The sequence below is a fragment of the Sceloporus undulatus genome, chromosome 6, assembly GCF_019175285.1.
Source record: "Sceloporus undulatus isolate JIND9_A2432 ecotype Alabama chromosome 6, SceUnd_v1.1, whole genome shotgun sequence".
NCBI lineage: Eukaryota > Metazoa > Chordata > Lepidosauria > Squamata > Phrynosomatidae > Sceloporus > Sceloporus undulatus.
Genome location: NC_056527.1, coordinates 129,295,185 through 129,315,222, shown reverse-complemented (window position 1 = coordinate 129,315,222; position 20,038 = coordinate 129,295,185). Strand labels below are relative to the sequence as shown.

The 20,038-nt window shown below is 43.2% G+C and overlaps 1 protein-coding gene across 3 annotated transcripts in view; it reads right to left on the bottom strand.

The window, feature by feature from the left end:
- The window catches only part of TCF7L1 (transcription factor 7 like 1), a 79,284-nt gene that overhangs the window by 4,994 nt on the left and 54,252 nt on the right, over positions 1-20,038 (bottom strand). For all 3 annotated transcript variants that reach the window (XR_006104643.1, XM_042475243.1, XM_042475244.1), the window contains exons 3-7: positions 17,465-17,548; positions 13,746-13,878; positions 13,348-13,450; positions 3,062-3,145; positions 470-613 (exon numbers count right to left, since the gene is read on the bottom strand). Coding sequence is in view for 2 of the 3 variants with exons in the window: in XM_042475243.1 (XP_042331177.1) it covers positions 470-613; positions 3,062-3,145; positions 13,348-13,450; positions 13,746-13,878; positions 17,465-17,548 (548 nt within the window). In the remaining variant the exon portion in view is untranslated. The remainder of the gene's footprint in view (positions 1-469; positions 614-3,061; positions 3,146-13,347; positions 13,451-13,745; positions 13,879-17,464; positions 17,549-20,038) is intronic.

Below are 20,038 nucleotides of genomic sequence, written 5' to 3'. Positions count from 1 at the left end.
AGATTCAGTGATATATAGGAATTAAAATGTATGAATAAATCAGTGCAAAAACATTGCTAAGGGTTCTGTATGGGTGTTGTATGGGAGGCGATCAATGGTGTGCTGCAGCATTCATGAGTTACTGCATCCGATGACACCAACCCTAGTGACACCACTGGACTATACCTAACTTAAAAGTAGCTAAAGTTTCCAATATTTATATAAAAGGAAAAGGAGCAAGTTTTTTTGTTTAAAAGCCTCCAATGCATCTCAGAAAAGTCTACTGCAACAGTTGGAGCACTTTTAAAGCAGAAATCACTTCATACCAATAGTTTGTATTGTAATGAGCTCCTGAAATGAGGCATAGCACCACCAAATAAATAATAAAATGTTTTTAAAAATAATATTAGATTGATAGCAACCCTTTCCCTCACTACATTTCCCCACAGAATAAACTATCCAGGCAGCACCTGAGTAACCAAATACTTACGAGCTCCCTTCAGGACTCATGCTGGGTTGTATGGGCTCTTGTTTAACAATGGGTGACACAATGGTGGGGTGTGGGATTCCTGAGGGATGAAGTCCATGAGCAGGTGGAGGAACCATATGAGGAGAAAATCTGCTAGACATCAAGCTGAAGCACAATTAAAAGTGAGGTGCTGAAAATAAACGCCTCTATGCATCATCATTTAAAATCTACAAATCATGCATTTATTCCACAAATCTTGTTTTCCTCAATATTTCCTTTCCCTCCTTTATTTCCCTGGCACTTTTGCTCAAACCTCCAGAGAATACTGGAACTGGTGACCCAAGGTCAATGAATGGCAGAGACGAGAGGCAAACAGAAACCGTATGAACAATTGCCTGTATTGCTGACTCGCTTAACCCAAGGCAATGAGGAAAACAATTCCCTGCTGTATACTCCATGTACTTGCTTTTCTACTGCAACAACTTGAACTAACAGATACATATTATGAGAAATGTACTCTGGCTCACTTATTACAAACATGCATTCATTTTTCTTTCCAGGCCTTGCTAACTTTAGATAATGTCTCCACAAATGCAACTAATAGTCAACATCTGATGAGTACAAAATTACCAATTAGCATGAATACAGGATTAATTGTAAAAAGTATTTCAGTCTCTTTCCCTCAGGACTTTATTCTCACTTCAGTATGCTGTCCTTTGGCCAATTTAACAATAGCTTGTAATCTAAAAGCAGCAGCCATCAGAGAAAAATGAAGATTTACAAACTTCCAACACCAGACGCAGAATTAAAAGCCCTTTCATGAAAGACAAGAGACATGGACAGCTGGACCAATCCCTCCCTCTCTTATCCCCCTGTACACTATTTGTTTGTTCACTAAAACATTGTCCCATTTATATTAATAACCATAGCTAGATTTTAGAAGACCACTACACCTGAAAGCTCCATCCATTCCAGCCACAGTTCTGAATGGCGCTTCTTCAATCTGAATGTACCTAACTACGTACCACAAGAAAACAGTTAAGTTTCTCTTAAGCTTATCGGTTAGGAGTGTCATTTAAGCAGACAAAGCGCAGAGGACTTTGTGGTTGTTAGCTGCCTTCGAGTTGACAACAACAAAAAAGAAAGACAAGATCTGTGAACTGAAAGGAAAATTCAAACCAGAGGTAAGGGATGATCTGCGATCAGAAGAACATACTAAGTGATCAAGGTGAAATAAAAAGATGATAAAAGTTTATAGTTATTAGCTGCCTTCAAGTTGACCTTGATTCATGGCAAACCTGTGAATGACCTCTGCTCAGGTCTTGTAGGCTCAGTTCCATGGTCTTCCTTATTGAGTCTGTCCATCTGGCATGCAGTCTTCCTCTGTTACTACTGCCCCCTACCTTACCCAGCATCCTTATCTTTTCTGAGTCGTACCATCTCATGATGTGGCCCATGTACAACAGCTGCAATTTAGTCATCTTGGTTTTCAGGGAGAGTTCAGGCTTAATTTGTTCTAGGACCCAACTGCTTGCCTTTCTGGCTGTGCATGGTATCCTCAACACTCTTCTCCAGCACATCTCAAATGAATTTATATTCTTCCTTATCTGTTTTCTTCACTGACCAGCTCTCACTTCCATACATGGTAAAGGGGAATACAATGGTTTGGACAATTCTAACGTTAGTTGTTTACGTTTATATCTTAACATTTTAAGATTTTGCTGCCTTTCCCATTCCTAATCTACTTCTGATTTCTTGACTGCTGCCTCTGCTCCAATCAGTGTTTGATCCAAGGTATGGGGACTCTTTAACTATTTTGATTTCCTCATTATGAAGGTTGTATTTAAGTAAATCCACCATGGTAATTATTTTTCAATTGGGATATCATCTGTTCCTGGTGACCTATGACTTTGAGTGCCATTTCCACTTCACTTTCCAAAATTTGGGGTTCATCTTCATATGGTTCTTCATCCCATGTCTCATTCTTTTTTCTTTTCATTTTTTTTTTTTTTGGCCTCTTTTATATAGCTCTTCTGTGTATTGCTTCAATCATCTTTTTATTGCATCTTGATCATTTAGTATGTTCTTCTGATCGCAGAGCATCCCCTACTCTTGGTTTGAATTTCCCTTTGAGTTTACCGAACTTATGGAAGAGTTCTCTCATTCTTTCTTTATTGTTGTTGTCTTCTATTTCTCTGCACTGTTTGATATAGTAACAATTCTAATCTCATCTGGACTGTTTGGGCCTAGTTTTACTTGAGGGGGGAAATCTGTGGCTGTATGATTTCAAACAGAAGCTGGAGTCCTGTGTGTTAGTCTCAACTAAAGTAGATCTATTGAATAAATTGCTGACTTGTGAATCAACACATTGGTAAATGCCAATGATTTAATGGGTGTTCTCTAGTTGAGATTAACAACAGGGTTTACAATGGAATATGGGACTCATATGGCTGAAAAGAAAAATCTTTTCGCAACCCTGGATATTAGGAAAAAATCTCGCTGGCACACTGATCTGCATGAAGCCCACCCCCCCATGTTGGGAACATACCCACATGCCTGCAGTCTAAAATGGAACAGGCCAGACATGAGTAAATCATCTCAGTGAGAACCTACCTGGACATTGAAGCATTCATAGCCAAGGCAGGATATGGATGTCTGAACCCACCTGGAGGAATGGAATACACTGGTTGTCCTTGCCTGAAATGGATAAGAAGGTCCTATATGATTGCCAGCCCCAACTCCACAGATACATTTCATATCCAAATTAACATCCACCTATGCTCGAGCCCCATAGGAAATAATGGGGTGCGTGCATGTGGCACCATGACATGTGTGCGCCATGGGCACGTGCTATTGTTATGCTCCCCGCGGGGCTTCCACGTAAGCTGGAAGCCACGTAAATTGTGTCCACGCATGGCACGGACGCACTGTGCTTTATCAAGTCAGGTGATAAGAAAAAACTAAGCTGGGAGGAGAAGGACAGGTTACTCACCTGTAACGGTATTTCTTCGAGTGGTCATCTGCGAATTCATACAAATGGGTTCATCACTGCGCCTGCGCAGTGCTGTTCGGTAACTTCTAGAACACTGGGCAAGTACACTTTTGCAACAATAGAAACTTTTTGGCGGTATCCCGCCCCCCTATAAAGCCCCGTTCCCGCTCTTTTCCCAGTTCCAAAAATTTCCCCGACAGTAGGCGATGAAAGACAGAGCCAAAGTGAGTAGGACACCGAGGGGAGGATGGGCAGATTTGTATGAATTCGCAGATGACCACTGAAGAAATACCGTTACAGGTGAGTAACCTGTCCTTCTTCTTCGAGTCTCTGCGATCATACAAATGGGTTTAGACTGACAAGCTTAGGTATACGGCGGAGGGTGTCCTAAACCCAACTATGGTAAACCAATTAATTTTATTACAACAATAAACTGTGAACCATCAAAGAGTCAGTCCTGTTTTTTGCACAACGTATCAAATGCACATAACATGCAAGGCATAAGAAGGGCATGTAGGGTCACGCACGACCATACCCATTGCCTTGTGCAAGCATAACCACAGTTGCAGTGAATAATACTTTGGCAACCTGAGGAGGAATTGTAAGGTTTGCAAGACCAGTCCCCTGGAAGCAACACAATGTGACACATTATAGACCAATTCAAAGGCACATGACACAAAATAAGACATCAATGCAACCCAGAAACCAAGACAGCCCCCAAAGGCTGCGTCCCGAATGCCCTGGTGTCCAGTCTATAATGTTTTATAAAAGTCAATGGCTGGGACCAAACAGCAGCCTGCAAACATCATCTAAAGGAATGCCAGCCAAAAAGGCAGAGGTTGCGACCGCCCTGGTCGCATGCGAGCGGACCTTGGCCGTACCGGCTTCCCGACAGTTCATAACAAAGGCGGTGTGCCGCCACCCATTTTGAGAGTCTCTGGGCGACACCGGCAAACCCTTCCTTGGTCCGAATAGCACTGGAAAAGCCTTTCGGACGGCTGGAACCCATAGTCCTGTCCAGGTAGAAAGCCAGCTCTCCTGACTCCAGATATGGAGGCTGCGTTCCTCCATAGTCGATGATTCGAAGCCAAGGTCGGCAACACAATGTCCTGACACATTGTGAAAAAGGGATACCACTTAGGAGGAAGGTGATATCAGTCCGTAGTACCACCTTGTCCTTGTGGAACCGGAGAAAGGTTCATCCCTCCTGGGCACAAAGTTCTCCTCCGCCCGCGAGCCGAGGTGATGGCCACCAGGAAAACAGTCTTCCAGGTTAAGGTCTTAAGTCTGTTGTGGCCAAGGGCTCAAGGGCTTGGATTGGAGGGCAGCCAACACAACTCCAAGCTCCAACCGGGGCAGGAGAAGAACATGGGGTAGAGGTTATTACATCATCTCTTTTAAGAGTTTTTTTACCAGAGGGTCCCTGAAAAAGGAAGGCAAACCATCATATGAAATGTGAACAAATAGCAGACAGGTAACATTTTATGGAAGCAAGGCACAGCCCGCACCACCAGTGACATCAAGAAGTCCAGCACCACTGGCACAGTGATGCTCTCCGGCGACAAACTCCTTTCAGCAAGGAATGAAAGGAATCTCTTCTATTTTGAGGCAAGGATCTCTGGGTCGCAGGCCTATGCGCGGCACGGATCACCCTCCGCACCGAAGGTGTCAGCGCCGCAATGCAGGCCTCCAAGCCCCATCTGGCAACGATCGATGTCGGGATGCCGAACCCCCCCCTTGGAGGGTGAGAAGGTCCGGCCTCGGTTCCAGCGGAGAAACTCACCGTTGGAAAGGTGTAGAAGCAGCGAAACCACGGCGTCTCGGCCACCACGGGGTGATGAGGATCGCGTTGACTCTCTCCCTGGACATCTTGGACACACACCTGGTCAGCAGCGGAAACGGGGGAAAGCATAGATCGTTTCCCGGACCAGTCGAAGGCGAATGCATCTTCGAAAGGACTCGTGGTCGCACCCGAGAACAGAACTGGGGACAGTGGCTGTTGGAGCTGTCCAAACAGGTCGACCTGGGGAGCTCCCCACCTGCAAATAGGTCCCGACTGTCTCTGGATGAACCTCCACTCGTGGCAGGTTGATGTCCTGCTGAGCTGATCCGCTAGGGTGTTTTCTTCTCCTGGAGGTGATGCCTGTAGGAGAATGCGCCTGTGGATGCACCAGTCCCAGATCCTTAACGTGATGTCTAAGAGAGTTCTGGATTGGTGCCCCTGTTTGTTGACATAGTACATCACAGTTGTGTTGTCGGTCCTGAGTAGAACACCTTGCCTGAAACGGTGTATCGAATGCTTCAGAGCCTTCTCGACCGCCAACATTCCAGCGCGTTGATGTGGAGCGCACGTTCCTGCAGGACCACTCTTCTCTCTTACGCAAGGTCCCGAAGGTGTGCACCCCAGCCTCCATCGACGCATCCGTCGTCAGAGTCATTTGTGGTTGAGGCTGGACGAAGGGCATACCTATGCACACGTTTTGGGGTCTAGCCACCATCGGAGGGAGGAAGTCACGGCCCCGGTATAGTGAGCCCACTGTTTGGTGAGTCTGTCAATGGGTTGAAAACGGAGAGGAACCATGCCTGAAGAGGCCGAGGCGCAGTCGTGCCCATGGGGTGACGAATGTCGTGGAGGCCATGTTGTCCCAGGGCGACCTGTAGTCCCTCTTGGAGTTCTCCTGCGCGAGTGAACGGCGCGCACTGCGGCTGACAGGGCCTGAAAGCGGTCCGAGGAAGGTAGGCCATAGACTCTTCGGAGTCGAAGCAAAGCAGCTCTGGAAGCGGGGACAGGGTCCCGATGGCGTTTCTCCTGGCTGCGAAACCTCTCGGGGACGATCACGGGGGCGATCACCTGAAGGCACCTGGACATCGCGACGTCCCTGGACACCTTTAGGTAGAACTGGTCTGCCTCGGAATCGTTGAACAGCCCATCATCGGCAGGCACCGTTAAGGAGACAGGGGCTGGCGGGGGAGACCTGGGGGTCGCTCACTCCGGCTGGAGAACGAAGCGCTGGGGATGGAGACCGCGAGGGTAGACCCCGAGAAGGAGATCTTGAGAGCCTGTCCCGGGAGTCTTCTCATTTGAGAGGAGAAAGGGAACGGTCGTTGTGCTGACGGTCCCGGGGTCGACGAAGTTTGCGAGCCGCGCGGACCAACCGTCAGGGTGTCCCGCCTCGGGGAATCCGGTCGGATGCGAGCGAACCGGACATCCACATCCTAGCCCACTCAGGCTCCTTGCGAGGGTGCTCCTTGGCGTGCTTCGCCTTCTTGGAAGCCGTAGCCTCCGATGTGGAATCGGATGCTTTCCGTTTCTTGGGATGACGCGGAGCCCTGCGGTGCATCCGGAGGAAAGAAGGGGATGGGGCGACTCCGTGAGCCTTCCACCCGGTCTGGCGCATCCTCCTTGGCGGGGGGCACCTTCCTTGGAGGAGCTGTCCCTGACGGTCCCCGATCCATTCTTCGGGTCCGACGGAGCTTCCTTACGGGACCTGTGCTCTGATGCCGGCCGCGAGGTTCTTAGCAGGGGTATCCGTTTCCGAGATGAAGACGATGCGGCGGCCGTACCCACAGACCCAGATTTATGCGGGTGCTTGGTGTGGGCACTGGCTTGTCAGATTCCACGGGCCACATTTGCATCGGGGTTGGGACCCCCAGAACGATCGGATGTCGATGGGGAGCACTTGCCGGGCCATTCTTGGCGGAAAGAGCCGCCGAAACAGGGACCACAGAGCCGAAGACGCGAGGATCCCCTTCCTGGATCTTACCCTGGGCTATCGCTGAAGTAAGCCGCGATTCCCGGTTCTTCCTGGCCTGGGAGGACATCGATTTGCAGAGGGAGCAGACTTCACATCATGGCTTCCCGAGACAAAAAGGCAGGAGGTGTGGGGATCCTGCACCGGCACTTTTCCCCCGTAAATGTCACACTTCTTGAACGGAGGAGACATCGCTACCGAGGTCGACAGATCCAAAACGAAGTCCAAAATCAAGGTCAACAGTCCAAAAGTCCAGTACACGGGGGAAGAAGAAACGCCAAAGTCCAAAAACAGTCCGAGTCAAAAAACCAGTGATCCAAAACCGAGCTAACACGAGCGAAGTTTCCAAACAGCAGCCAAACGCGGCGGAAAAAAGGAACTGGGGAAAAGACGGGAACCGGGCTTTATAGGAGGGGGGCGGGGTTACCAAAAAGTTTCTATATGTTGCAAAGTGTACTTTGCCCAGTGATCTAGAAGTATCCGACAGCACTGCGCAGGCGCAGTGAACCCCATTGTATGATTCGCAGAGACCACAAAGAAGAAAATGATTTTCACAAGGTTCTTAGGCAAGGAATACTAAGAGATGATGCCAATCTTTCCTATAAAATAGCCACAGAATCCAGTATTTGGATCTCCTACCCAATACTAACCAGGGCTGACCCTACTATCTGCAATGGGAAAAGGAAGCTTTTATGTTCTGTCCTTCTGTTAATTTACACTCGGTGGCATGTGTAGCACTAACCACTGTTCTACTCTGAAAATTGGCTTCCATCCCTCCGAAATATCAATCTCTTAAGTATCATCTCTTAAATAACTAAATACATGCAAGATACATACTTCCACACTTTTTCCTAAACAGATCAGAGCTCTGTGTTTTTAACTGTCATGCCAGCAAAATACAAGTTGAATATATGGAAGATCTAAACACAGAGATTATATATAAAACCAGCCCATTTATATCAACAGATGTCACTCCACATGTGCAAGGGAATACATGAACAGAAAACACGGATCGCTAAACGGAGAATGTCTGGTCTTACTTTATGTTATCTGCAACAGTGACTCAGACTGAGTGCCTTTTAATTTATTAAAACTTCAAGCAAATATGTATTGGAAAAATTTTGTTAACAATAACAGTAACACTGACATCTTCATGAGAAAGAAACAGTAACATTCTTCTATAGATACTTTATTTGTAGAATGGTGAACACATAGCCTTTCAGATGCTGTTAGAACTGCATTCCCTGACCTTACCCAGGAAAGGCAACCCTGAGAGATGGAAGAGCAGTCCAACAAGGAGTGTGGCACAAATTCCCCACACCTGCTCTAGAAGAATCCCCAATATGTGCAGATATAAAAATTAAGTCTCTGTCATTGAATACTATTGAATTAGAGAACAAATGTTGGTTCTTACCTGAGACATTCATTTTTCATTGGGTGAGAAACAAATATCCTTTAGTTTAGGTTGTGCTCCTCCTACACACACCAGATAGAGAGAAAAAAGCAAAGACCTTCTGGTGGTCCTCACATGGGAGAGCCAACCAGAAGCCAGTTGCTAATCCAGCTGAAGAGACGAATGCCCCAGAATGAAAACATAGATAAGTTATTAACCTTTACTAGAACTAGCCAGAAAGGAAGCACACAATGTGAGGCTAACCTGCTCTCCATGAGAGAATTACATATTCTGACATATTTTCACACCAGCACTTTTTAGGGGGTGTCAGGATGTTCATTCCTGTTCTGCTGAAAATGAACATCTCACAGTAAGAACCAACGTTCCTTTTCCCAGCAGATAAGGGGCTAAACAGCTTGTAGTTTATAGGATACCAGAGCATCCCTGATAGAATGGGTGGTGATGGCCCTCAATGTCCTAGGTTTTAACCACCTGTTTGTATGGCCCTCCTACTAAAATAGCTTTGGCAACTGAAGCTGTCAAGCTGTAATGCTTGATGGTGACTGCAAAATACTGCCCTGGTGAGTGAGCACTGATGGCCAAGCTGCTGTAGTGGCTGCACTCTGGTGAGATGCATGACTTAAGTCTCTCAGAGGTTGTATCCACAAAGTCCCTTAGCAGGCCCCAATCCTGAGCTGGATCCACTTGATTGTGAATAGGCTGGGAGGTGATGTACAGGGGATCATCTCCTGGCTTTGTGGAAGGCAAAGCTTACTGGGATCAAGTCTGATGACACTTCCTTATGTGTTGACTGGGCTCCTAGTTCAGATGCTTGTCAAGCTGAGGTGATGGCAGGTACTTGAAAAAGGCCTCCTGTATGGACTGAACGGCTGGGACCATTATTGCCTTCAGAACCATATGCATGTCCCAGGAGAGATAGTGTATACTGTAGGTGGCGCGCAAGGCAGTCCTTTGAGGAGTTTCCACACGTATAGCTAGGATGTCATCCAGCCCTTACTCTTGGGGTAATAGTGAAGCAGTGACTGCCATCTGCTAATGTTGGTATAAGCCCGTGAATGCCCTCGGAAGAATCAAATAAGGGGGGGCTGGGAGTTGTAGGAGATCCTAAGTGCTATCCAGGCTGGTCTATACTGTAAAACTGAGCAGCACTTCCCAGGCTATTTGATCTGGGGAGCCAGGAATTGAACTTTACGTCCAGGAGTCTGGTGGTGCAGTGGGTTTAAATGCCTGTGCTGCAGCCACTCACTCAAAACCATAGGGTTGCAAGTTCAATACCAGCAAAAGAGCTCAAGCTCGACTTAGGCTTGAATCCTTCTGAGGTCGCTAAAATGAGTACCCAGATTGTTGGAGCAATTAGCTTACAGTTGTAAACTGCTTAGACACTGTTATTCAGTATGAAGCGGTATATAAATGAAGCTGTTTGTTTTTTGTTTGGAAGCTCATCAGGGCTACCAGCCAATTGCTTGGGAATAAGTCCTGGACTAGGGGCCATCACTTTAACTAGCACTGGAATAGAGAAGTTGAGGGGTATGTGGCTCACGAGGCTGAGAATTATGCTGGTTACCCTGGAGTCTTGGGAATTAGAGGTGGGTTTCCAGAGAATATAGATCTCAGTGGGGAGAACAAGGTTTTCAAGCTAAACCCCTGGGATTTTTGCTTGCCTGGGATGTGCTCTGGTAGATTACGCAACCAATCAGAATGGATTCTGATCCAAACAGTGGCAATTATGACTACTCCCACCTTATGAATCAGTTGCACTAACTGGAAATATTCCTCCCATTCAGGCTTCCATCCTTCCCTACTCAGGTTGGAGGTTAATCTTCTTGGATTTAGGCAAAATTGCAAAAAGCTATTATTTACAGGAAAAAACTAATGAGGATGGTTGAAGGTAATCTGGCAAAACTTTGTTTTGAACAGCAGCTTTCCTGGGGTGGATGGGCACATTTTTGGTCTTCTCTGACACTCCTCTGTTTTAAAGATATTCAGATTCCAGCAATCAAGATGGACAAGCAGTTGATCAGAGAAAAAAGTTTCAAGATTTACTCCTATAAAAATGTGCTCGGTAGCAAACAGCAAGCGTTTTTCCCTTGGTATAGCAAGTTCAAAGGGGAACAGTCCTTCCAGCAACACTTCCATTACTTAACCTTTGTCACACTTAGAAAGGCAATGTCAACAGCCTACCTGGATGAAAGGTATAAAAGGACCCCTCAAACACAGTGGCTTTGCATCTGTGACTCAAGGGAGCTGGAAGATCTAGCCCATTATCTTTTATATTGACCTTTATATGAGGATCCTAGGGGATGTTTCCTGGGTGAGCTTTTGAAAGCAACATTAATTGTGATCTGCTAGCAGGCAGCTCTAAACTCATCACTCTTAAGGTTGCCACTTTTGCTGTGGCTGCCCAAAAGATAATTTAGTAATTTTACAAAAAAAACCAACAACAAAAAAACCTGTACTGTACATGGGACGAGATGTCATAAATGGAGTGATATGTCAGTGTGTTTTGCTGCTGATTTCTTGCTGCCTGACCTACTAAGGATTTAACTATCCCAGTTTACATGTTAACATGTTGTTGTCCAGTGAAATGTACATTTTTTGTTTGTAATATTGTGCCTCCTACAAATAAACTGTCGTTGTTGGAAACACTATGCCTTGCAAGCATTAACCTCTGGGAGAGGTTAATGGCTGACATCCCACAATCTGAGCCAGAATAAAAGAATTCTCTACTGGATCATTTGTATACCTAAAATGACTGAGACTATTGCCCTGATTAGATAGGAGGGAAACCAGATTAACATGCACTCCCGGTAGATATGGGTGAATTCATATGAATGTGTGGATGCACCTCATGCTGACAGGAATTATTTCTAGAATTATACTGTTTCTATCTGAGGAAGAACTTGCTCAGTCATTTACAAGAAAAAAACCTCTCTAATACCATGCCAACAGATTATAACCCTTTTCTGAGACGGAGAACCTTCTATATTGACTAACCCAGTGGTTCTCAAAAGGAGATGCAGGGCGCCTGGTAAGGGTGGGGGGCATAGGAGTTGCTCAAGGAGGAGCATAAAACTTGGAGGCTTTGACCCCTTTTCCTCCTCCTTTCAAACTTTATATGTATAAAATTTACACATGCGTTGAGTTAAATATTGGGCTGGGTGGTGCCAACACCTGGACACAGCAGCTAGGAAGGATCTTCCCTCATAGGCTGATCCTGTGTTTCCTTCTGTGCCCATGTGCCTTTCATAGCAGAGTTCTGGCTTCTCTCCTGCTGAGGATCACCGATTTAGAGAGGGTTGTCAGACAGAGATTCTTTCCTCTATTTGTGGATGTCTCCACCTGTATGCGGCTCCCCATTCATTTCATGCACTAAAGAAAAGGCTGGATGGGGATAGTAGCAGAGGAATAGAGTTGGAAAGGAAAGGAAGAAAACTCAAGGTCTTTTAAAAAAAGAATAGAAGGGAGGACGGGGAAAAGAAAGTATAGTATAGATATATAATAGTATAGTAGTTGGAAAGAGCAAGGTAGAAATAAAATCAGAGCTGGTTCCAACCTCAGGCACACTTGGGCACTAGCCATTAGAGAAGTAGCTAGAGCTGCAAGTGCTGAAGTGGAACAGAAGAAAACATGTCCTATTGGAGTGGTAGGCAGTAAAAAGGCTGGACTTCTGGGTTGGCTCTCCCATGTGGGGACACCAAAAGATCTTTTGTTTTTCTTGCTTATGGAGTGAGAGGGAGGAGCACAACCCCAAACTATCGGATGTTTGGCTTCTTATCTGATCAAAACGTTTTTGGTTGGGTTTTTTTTCTCATAAATAGCAAACCACAAAATAAGGTCCTGGTCTAAATTTCCACAATCATTGTTCTGAACCCTTACAGGATTTTGAAATCTTTACTCAAGTTAACCAAGTGAAGTTTTTCTTCCAGAACTGGATTTAAATTTTTAGTCATATTCACAGGAACCAGATGTTCTCTGCTCCAAGGTGTGATTTTATAATTACAAAAAGATAACTGAAGAGGAATACTATATTTTCACAGATTGTTATCTTTACATATAACAATACATTTTTCATTACATCAGCTAATTTGTTAACTATATGTTTTTCAAATTGTCTTACAATTTTTCCTTCTTTTCTGCTTGGTCAAAACAATGCAAAACATTCATCACAGAAGCACAGAGATATATATTTGTATGAAAGTCCTTATGGCATATGCTTTATGCTTATGTTTGAAGGTCATCCTAAACTTAAATCAATTGTAAATTTGGCTTTTCCATGCCTAGAGATTCAAATGTTTGTCACCCATGAAGATGTGGCCTTAAAACCGGTCCCTTTCACGGAACAGTAAGATAACCCTGATAAGATTTTGGATAATCTTTTGGGTAAACTGCTTGGAATGTCTTGAGGAAAGGAAGGGACAAATGAAATAAAAATTTAATAAGCAATCAGTAATAAAGTATATACATCAACTTCATTTGTAGCTTAAAGCAACGCTTGTTTCATCCCAACAAAAACTACATATAAGAGATTTCTTAATGAGGTGAAAATGTGCCACCCCAAAGGTACTGCACAGTGGGTCCATGGAATTCAGACAGAAGCTTGCTTCACATATAACACAAGCTAAGATCAATAATTCTGCCATGATCCTATGGACAGATGGAAGAAATCTCCATATGACAGAGAGAAACAGCTCCTGAGAGAGAGGGAAAAAACAAGGAGGGTAGAGATAGTGGTGATTCTTACTGTGGTACGAGCCACCCCAATGGATGAGGAATTTGCCCAATGGCACCAGGAGACAATGGGTAATAAGGAGACAGTTCTGAAGGATGAGGTGGTCGGGGAATCCCTGGTGGTGAAAAACACATAGAGTGTCATAGTTAAGACAACTGTAGTGGACCTGTAACCCAACTTTCAGTTGCTAACTGGAACCCTATCTTCCCCTAAGTCAAAGACATATGAATGCCCTCCACCCAGAATTTCATAAGGCACCTCTTCGTAAAGCTGCCTCCATGGTCTGTTTAACTTTATTCCCTCCCAGTGCATGTATCTAACTAGTTATATTTTACTGCCAATTCACTACACACATGGTGGAAATTTTCTGGGGAGTGGCACAGTGCTGATGTTAGTTTATAAGAACTCACCTGTCTTTGGGTCAATCTCTGGGGAGAGGTGGGAAGGTGGTGAACCTGGTGAGAAGTGGTCATTGCTGTAGGTGATGAGTGGTGTCAGTGGATGCATGTGATGTGCATGTTGCACCACAGGAACTTTATTTGACTACAAGACAAAAGCAAGCGTTTTATTTGTATTTCAAAGTATAATTCATTTCAGGGTTGGAAAAATGGTTAAAAACAACTGATAACCCGTTTTGTTTTGAGAAATTATTCAATTCCCAACTTTCTGCAATTATATCCAAGAATATTTCTCAGGAAGTTTGTCAATTATTAGTCTCAACAAAGGCATGAAGGTGCAATTAAAAAGGCCACAGAATTTTGCACTTTGTATTTATTTATAATGTATTTGAAACACTTGTAATCTGGAATCTGGTATTCATTGATGGTCTCCCATCCAAGGATGTTACATCCAAGGAAGGATCTGCCCACAGGGGAGCAAGCCCCCCTTTTGTCCCTCAGTCTAGTTCCTGACTCTGCTCCAAGGTGTCTCAGGATCTCTCCTCTACTTCACATCTTGTTCTCAGTCATTTTTCAATCTTCTTCCTTGCTTCCTTCTTTTGCTTCTTTGTCCCCATCCCATAACTCTCCCTATGCTTCTTAAAAATAAACAAAAACTTTCTGTACTTTCATCCTCTTCTTTTGCCCCACAGCAAGGCTGGCCCCAGTGGAGGGAAAGCAGAAAAGATGGCTAAGTGGGACAAATCCCATTCTTCAGAAAAGGAAGAGGAGGAGATGAGGAATCCCCCTCACCCTTGCCCTCAGAGTTAGAGGAAACCGTGAGGAGAGAAGGAAGAGGAGGTGGACCCAGAAACACCCATTTCGATGAGACTCTTCCATGGTATTTTATTATCCTCCTATATGGGTGAAACCAGCATCAGCGAAGCCTCGCTCCATGGCAGCCAAGAAATTCTACAACTTGCCACAGCAGGTCCTGGCAAAACTACAAGTCCCGCTTGTGGATGCTCCCTAATCTGTGCTGGTCTTGTCCTCAATATATACCAGAGATGGCAAGGATGCCCTTAAAATATCAGAGGAAAAAAAGGCAGATGCTGCCCTGAAGAGGTCATATGAAGCATCCTCTCTCCATTAGAACTGCATTGGCCATCTTGATTCTGTCCAAAGCAGTCTTCCTTTAGGCAAAGGAACTCATCACTGAAGTTCCAGTGGGCAATATCAGATTGAGACGAGGCATTAACAAGTTACTTAAGGTGGCAGCCTTACCAGCAGATGCTGGCTTGCACATAATTCAATGTTGTGCCAGGGAGCAAGCAGCATCCATCCCAGTTAAGAGGCAGATCTGGTTGATTTATGATTTATAGAAGGACACTGGGGACCCTAACCCTTAAGGAAGGTGCATTAAGAGTGGATGCTGGGCCAGTGTCATTCATGAGCAGTCTTTGGATGTTTCTTAGGCAAAAGAGTGGCCCCAGAGCATTTATGGGAGGACCTCATGACAGAAGGCTATATCATAAACTTCAGGTATCAACCCCATGACTTCTTCGCACAACTTTGGCAAGCAGGTGCTGCAAGTGGTGGTAACACAGTAACATCAGATCTATCTGGAGTTCCCCCACCTGCAGAAACAGAGCTGTGGTATGTCCCACATCAAGACGTCTACGCCATCACTAATGAAAAAAGGAACACTGGCTTGTGAGATGTTTCTTTTTTGAAATAAGGGCAGAGACATCCATCCTACACTGAACTGAGGAAGCTCTGAGGTCACCTTTCCCTCACAGAAAGAGTGGCGATCTAAAATGGGTAGATAATGAACTAAAGGGGTACACACAGGGTGCACACCCATTACCTCTTGCCTTTTTAATTTTTAACCTTTAACTTCCCCTCCCTTTTTTCCTTGGAACTTGCATTATCACTTTGTTGGAAGTGTTGTGTGTTTTAGGAAACATTAGAGGATACAGGTAATCAGCTGTAACATGGACTGAGGGACAAATGGAGTTGCTCCCCCGATGGCCACATTCCTCAAAGTCTACCGTACTTCCTGCCTACTGGTGTGATGAAAAGGGAGCAACTCACATCAGGATGTCTCGCCAAAGAGAAACATCACACAGGTAAGGCCAATGTTTCTTTCTTTGCAATTTGCTTGGACCCCCCACCCTGCCAAACTTGGTCTCTAACAGTCTCATTGCTCATCCCTGACTTGAGGTCATTTACAAAGAAGCTAAATATGCACCAGTTCCTCCACAGATTCTAAAAGAACTTCATTACTTACTTCCCTCCATTGTGAGAGCTATCAATTTACTCTTGTCCTCTGTTTCCTGTTTAGCCAGTTACAGTTTTTGGACATTCAGTGATACTGTTGTTGTTAGCAGCCCCTGAATCAGTTACAACTCATGGCAATCCTGTGGATGAGACATCTCCAAGAATCCCTACACTCTACTGCCTTGCCCAGATCCTGCAAGCCCTTGCCCATAACCTCTCTGGTTGAGTCTATCTATCTGGTTTGTGGTCTTCCTCTCTTTCTTCTACCCTATACCTTTCCTAGCATTAGTGTTTTTGGGTAGTGATCCATGCCTTCTCATTATGTGGCCAAACTACGATAATCTCAACTTGATCATCTTTGCTTCCAAGGAGAGCCCTGGTCTGATCTGTTCTATATTTCATGTCAATAAATGTGTGCTTGCAAAGATTGAGATTCAGCTTCTAAATTGCTTGGGACCAGCAGCATGCCTCTAGCACAAGTTGTCTAAAACACCATCTTCATTGTTAGAGCAAACCAAGCCCCCTTTATCCTCATCATGTTAAAAACAGAATTTTCAGATTTCATCATCTTCCTCCATAATAAGACACAAAGGGTAATCTTTTCAAAAGACCTTTATTTTATTTATGATCTAAATTTTATTAGATTATTTCAGGATAGACTACCATGGAAAAACTCCTCTTAACACATATGCTTGGGAAAACTAGATCTTTTATTTATTTATTTTTACCAAAGCTGGCTAAAATATAAATGGATTAGCAACTGCTGTTGATACAATCAATACATACAAGCAGGTGATAGCTGTAAAGTTTGAAGGGGTGTTAGGAGAAAGTTGAAACAAGAGCTATACAGACAAAAGCTTCCAGTTAGACATTATGGCTTAGGAATTAACTGCTCACAAATGTATTAATGGTAAGAGTAGCCTTGATATGAAAGACATATAATGACAACTGAGATTTGGCATCACATTAAGGATTCATACTTTACACTGTAAACCAGACTTGAGAAAACAAAGACTGCTATAAACATCTCTACTAATAGTTTCCTTTAAAATTGCTCTTTTCTGCACACAGGTTTGTGACAGCTCTTCGTGTTGATATTGCAAAAATAAGAATTCAGGAGATTCCTCAACATTAAAAGATGTAAAATACTGAGATGAAACATATTTTCAGCTTATCTGCAATATCGTTATCATTTCTGCATGCTTGTCCCACATTACAGTTTATAATAATCTTTGTAATTCTGGCAAGCCTCCTTCCAATTTTCATAGTCCTCTTTAGTTTTTAATTTTAGGAATTCAAAATATTTTTTTTAGTCTGCCTATGCCACATCGTGGGCTTACTACCCATCATCTAAGCTATAAAAGCAACCAGTAGGATTAAAACTCAAATTATGTAGATGAACGTTGAAAGGTAAGTTCATATGACACTGATCTGAAGGCTAGCTAACACAAAACCAAGCCACAGACACTTACTAAGTGTGCAGGAGAGGGAGACCTTGCATCTTTTAGTGTAGCTCCTGCTGGTACATCAAGGAGAGGCCATTTCACTTGCAGATACTAGAATTGAGATAAAAGGACATGAAATTACAATGTCAAAAAATGGAAATCAAAAGAAAAACAAATTTTACAGGAGCTGAATAGCCCATGGAAGTAGCTGACTTAAATTTTTAACATAGATCAGAAAACCTAAAATTCAGTTTCATATCCATCAAAAATCTCTTCCATTAGTCCACCTCAGATGACTTGGTAGCCAATGAAGTGGAAAAAAACTTCATTCCTCACTGTTGGCTTCTAAACTGTCTGAGAAACATATTAGAGTTCAAATCATAGTGTTTCTTCCCATGCAAGGACCACTGTCCTTTTCAAGTTTAGCTACTGATACTGGAACCAGAAGGAAAATGGTCATTAGACTAATCTTTTTGTAAGTCACCTTGAATCCCATCTCAGGAGGAAGATGGGATATTCAGTCAGTCACAGTCAGTCTTACTAAGATATTAAGAGCTTCCAAATGTTATTTAAAGTTTGTGGAAGCCAAAAGCAGAAAAACAGTTACATTTAACTACATGGCATAAATTGTATGATTTTACAATCATAATATAAATCTGAACGATCACTTTACAAAAGTGAAATGCTTAACTGAGAAAACTCAACTTGTTTTGAAGGCAATGCATGATGTACATACAAATGGCAGTAAGGGAATTTCACATTTAAAGTACAACTATGTTTTAAATGACAGATGAATATGGAATTACATGTTTATTTTTCAGATTTCTTTACTAGTAACAATACTGCTGAAACTCAAACTGGCCTGCACTGCTAATATTCAAACTAAAGGTGCTTTGTACTGTTTTTAGTGGAGGAACAAAACAATTTCATGCTATTGTAGCTGAATGCAGTGTATCCTGTGAAATGCTGGAGGTTTGGGAATGTGGACTGGATGAGTTGCAGCTGTGCAATGGAATTTCCCTAACACACAAATCTTCATGATGTAAAACAGCTGGAAGGAAATCCCAGCATGCTCTATTTAGAGGAAGAACAACCAATAATTTAAATGGAAGATTAACCCTTCAACTTAAAACAAACGTTCACATTTCCTCTAACATATATTCAAACTATCTGCTTCAGGTGGAAAATGCTGTGTAAGTGCTGATCTATTCCAACAGGTAATTTGAACAGATTGACTCTTGTGAGTGTCTTCTGAAAAGGTTACAGTGGTATTTAGAAAGTAGAAAGAGAAGTAGTAAAAGCAGTTTTGCCTCATTGGATAAGATGCATTTCTCCCACCACATACCAATTCAAACCAAGTAATATACCCACTTTGAAAAAATTCTGCTCAAAGTAGACAGTGTTTTGCATGTAGGCACATGCAAGGCATCCCAATGCACTTCTGTTACTGTGTTTGTCTCAGAAATTATGAACTCCCAGGACACCAGAAAATACTTAAATAGATTCTAGCTAGATATTTCAAGCTATTACATTTCTACGCAATTTTTAGAAATGAGTGTATATGTTTTCCCTAATGCAAGGAAGAGTATAGCCTGGGTGTGCAAACACACAAAAATGTCATCTGTCCTTCAACTCATGCCAAGATACCCTCTTCATTGCAGTGGAAGATTTTTATAAGACTGAGGTATGTGTGGAAAAACAAGAACACAGACATGATAGCTACATAACTATTTGTCAAAGTCACTATCATAACAGCCATAGCATGTTTGACAGAAAAGGCAGCATTTCATTAATAAAGTGTGATTTTACTTGATAGCAGGCAAAACAACATCATGTCTCAATCTTTCATTATCCAGGCTAAACAAATCCAACACCCTCAGTTCTGTGCTTCATAAGGTTTGGTTTCTAAACCCTTAACTCTTCCTTTCTTTCTTTCCATACCAGTCAGTCAAGAAATAGCTTGAAATAGAAATCCAAAGTATATATCAGTAATGATTAATATGTTGTACATAGCATTATTATTTTAAAACCCTACCTAGAATGCCCTGTTGATTTTAGTCAAAATAGTCTTTTGCACATTCAAAATAAACACCTTGATGGGCAGAAATTAACATTTTAATTGATTTTTAATTAATTATTTTTTTAAAAAAAAAAAATGCAGCCCATAGTCCCAAGTCCAAAAACAGGCACCTTCATTCAAGAAAAGCAGGTATATTTCATACCCCTTCTATCAGCCAAGAAAATGCTAAACAGACTTTGAAGGTGACTTGACGAAAGTTAACAGAAACAAAAAAAAAAAAGGTCCCCATAAGTCAGAAACAACTTGAAGACATTCAACAACAAATAGGGTGAATAACATGATAAAATTCACATTCTGTCTTTAGGTACAAAGTGAATTCAGTTCCATTACTGGTAGAAAATCTAGCAATGTCAAGCATCCTGCAGGAGCACTCATTGGACTGGATGTGGAAGCTTAATCTTCAGAAATAATCTCTTTGGCCCCATTCCCACTGGACATATAAAGCGACGTATTTCGCTGCGATTCTGACTCGGATTTTTTTTCCAAGTCGTATTCGAATCTGGTCCCTCATTCCCATTACG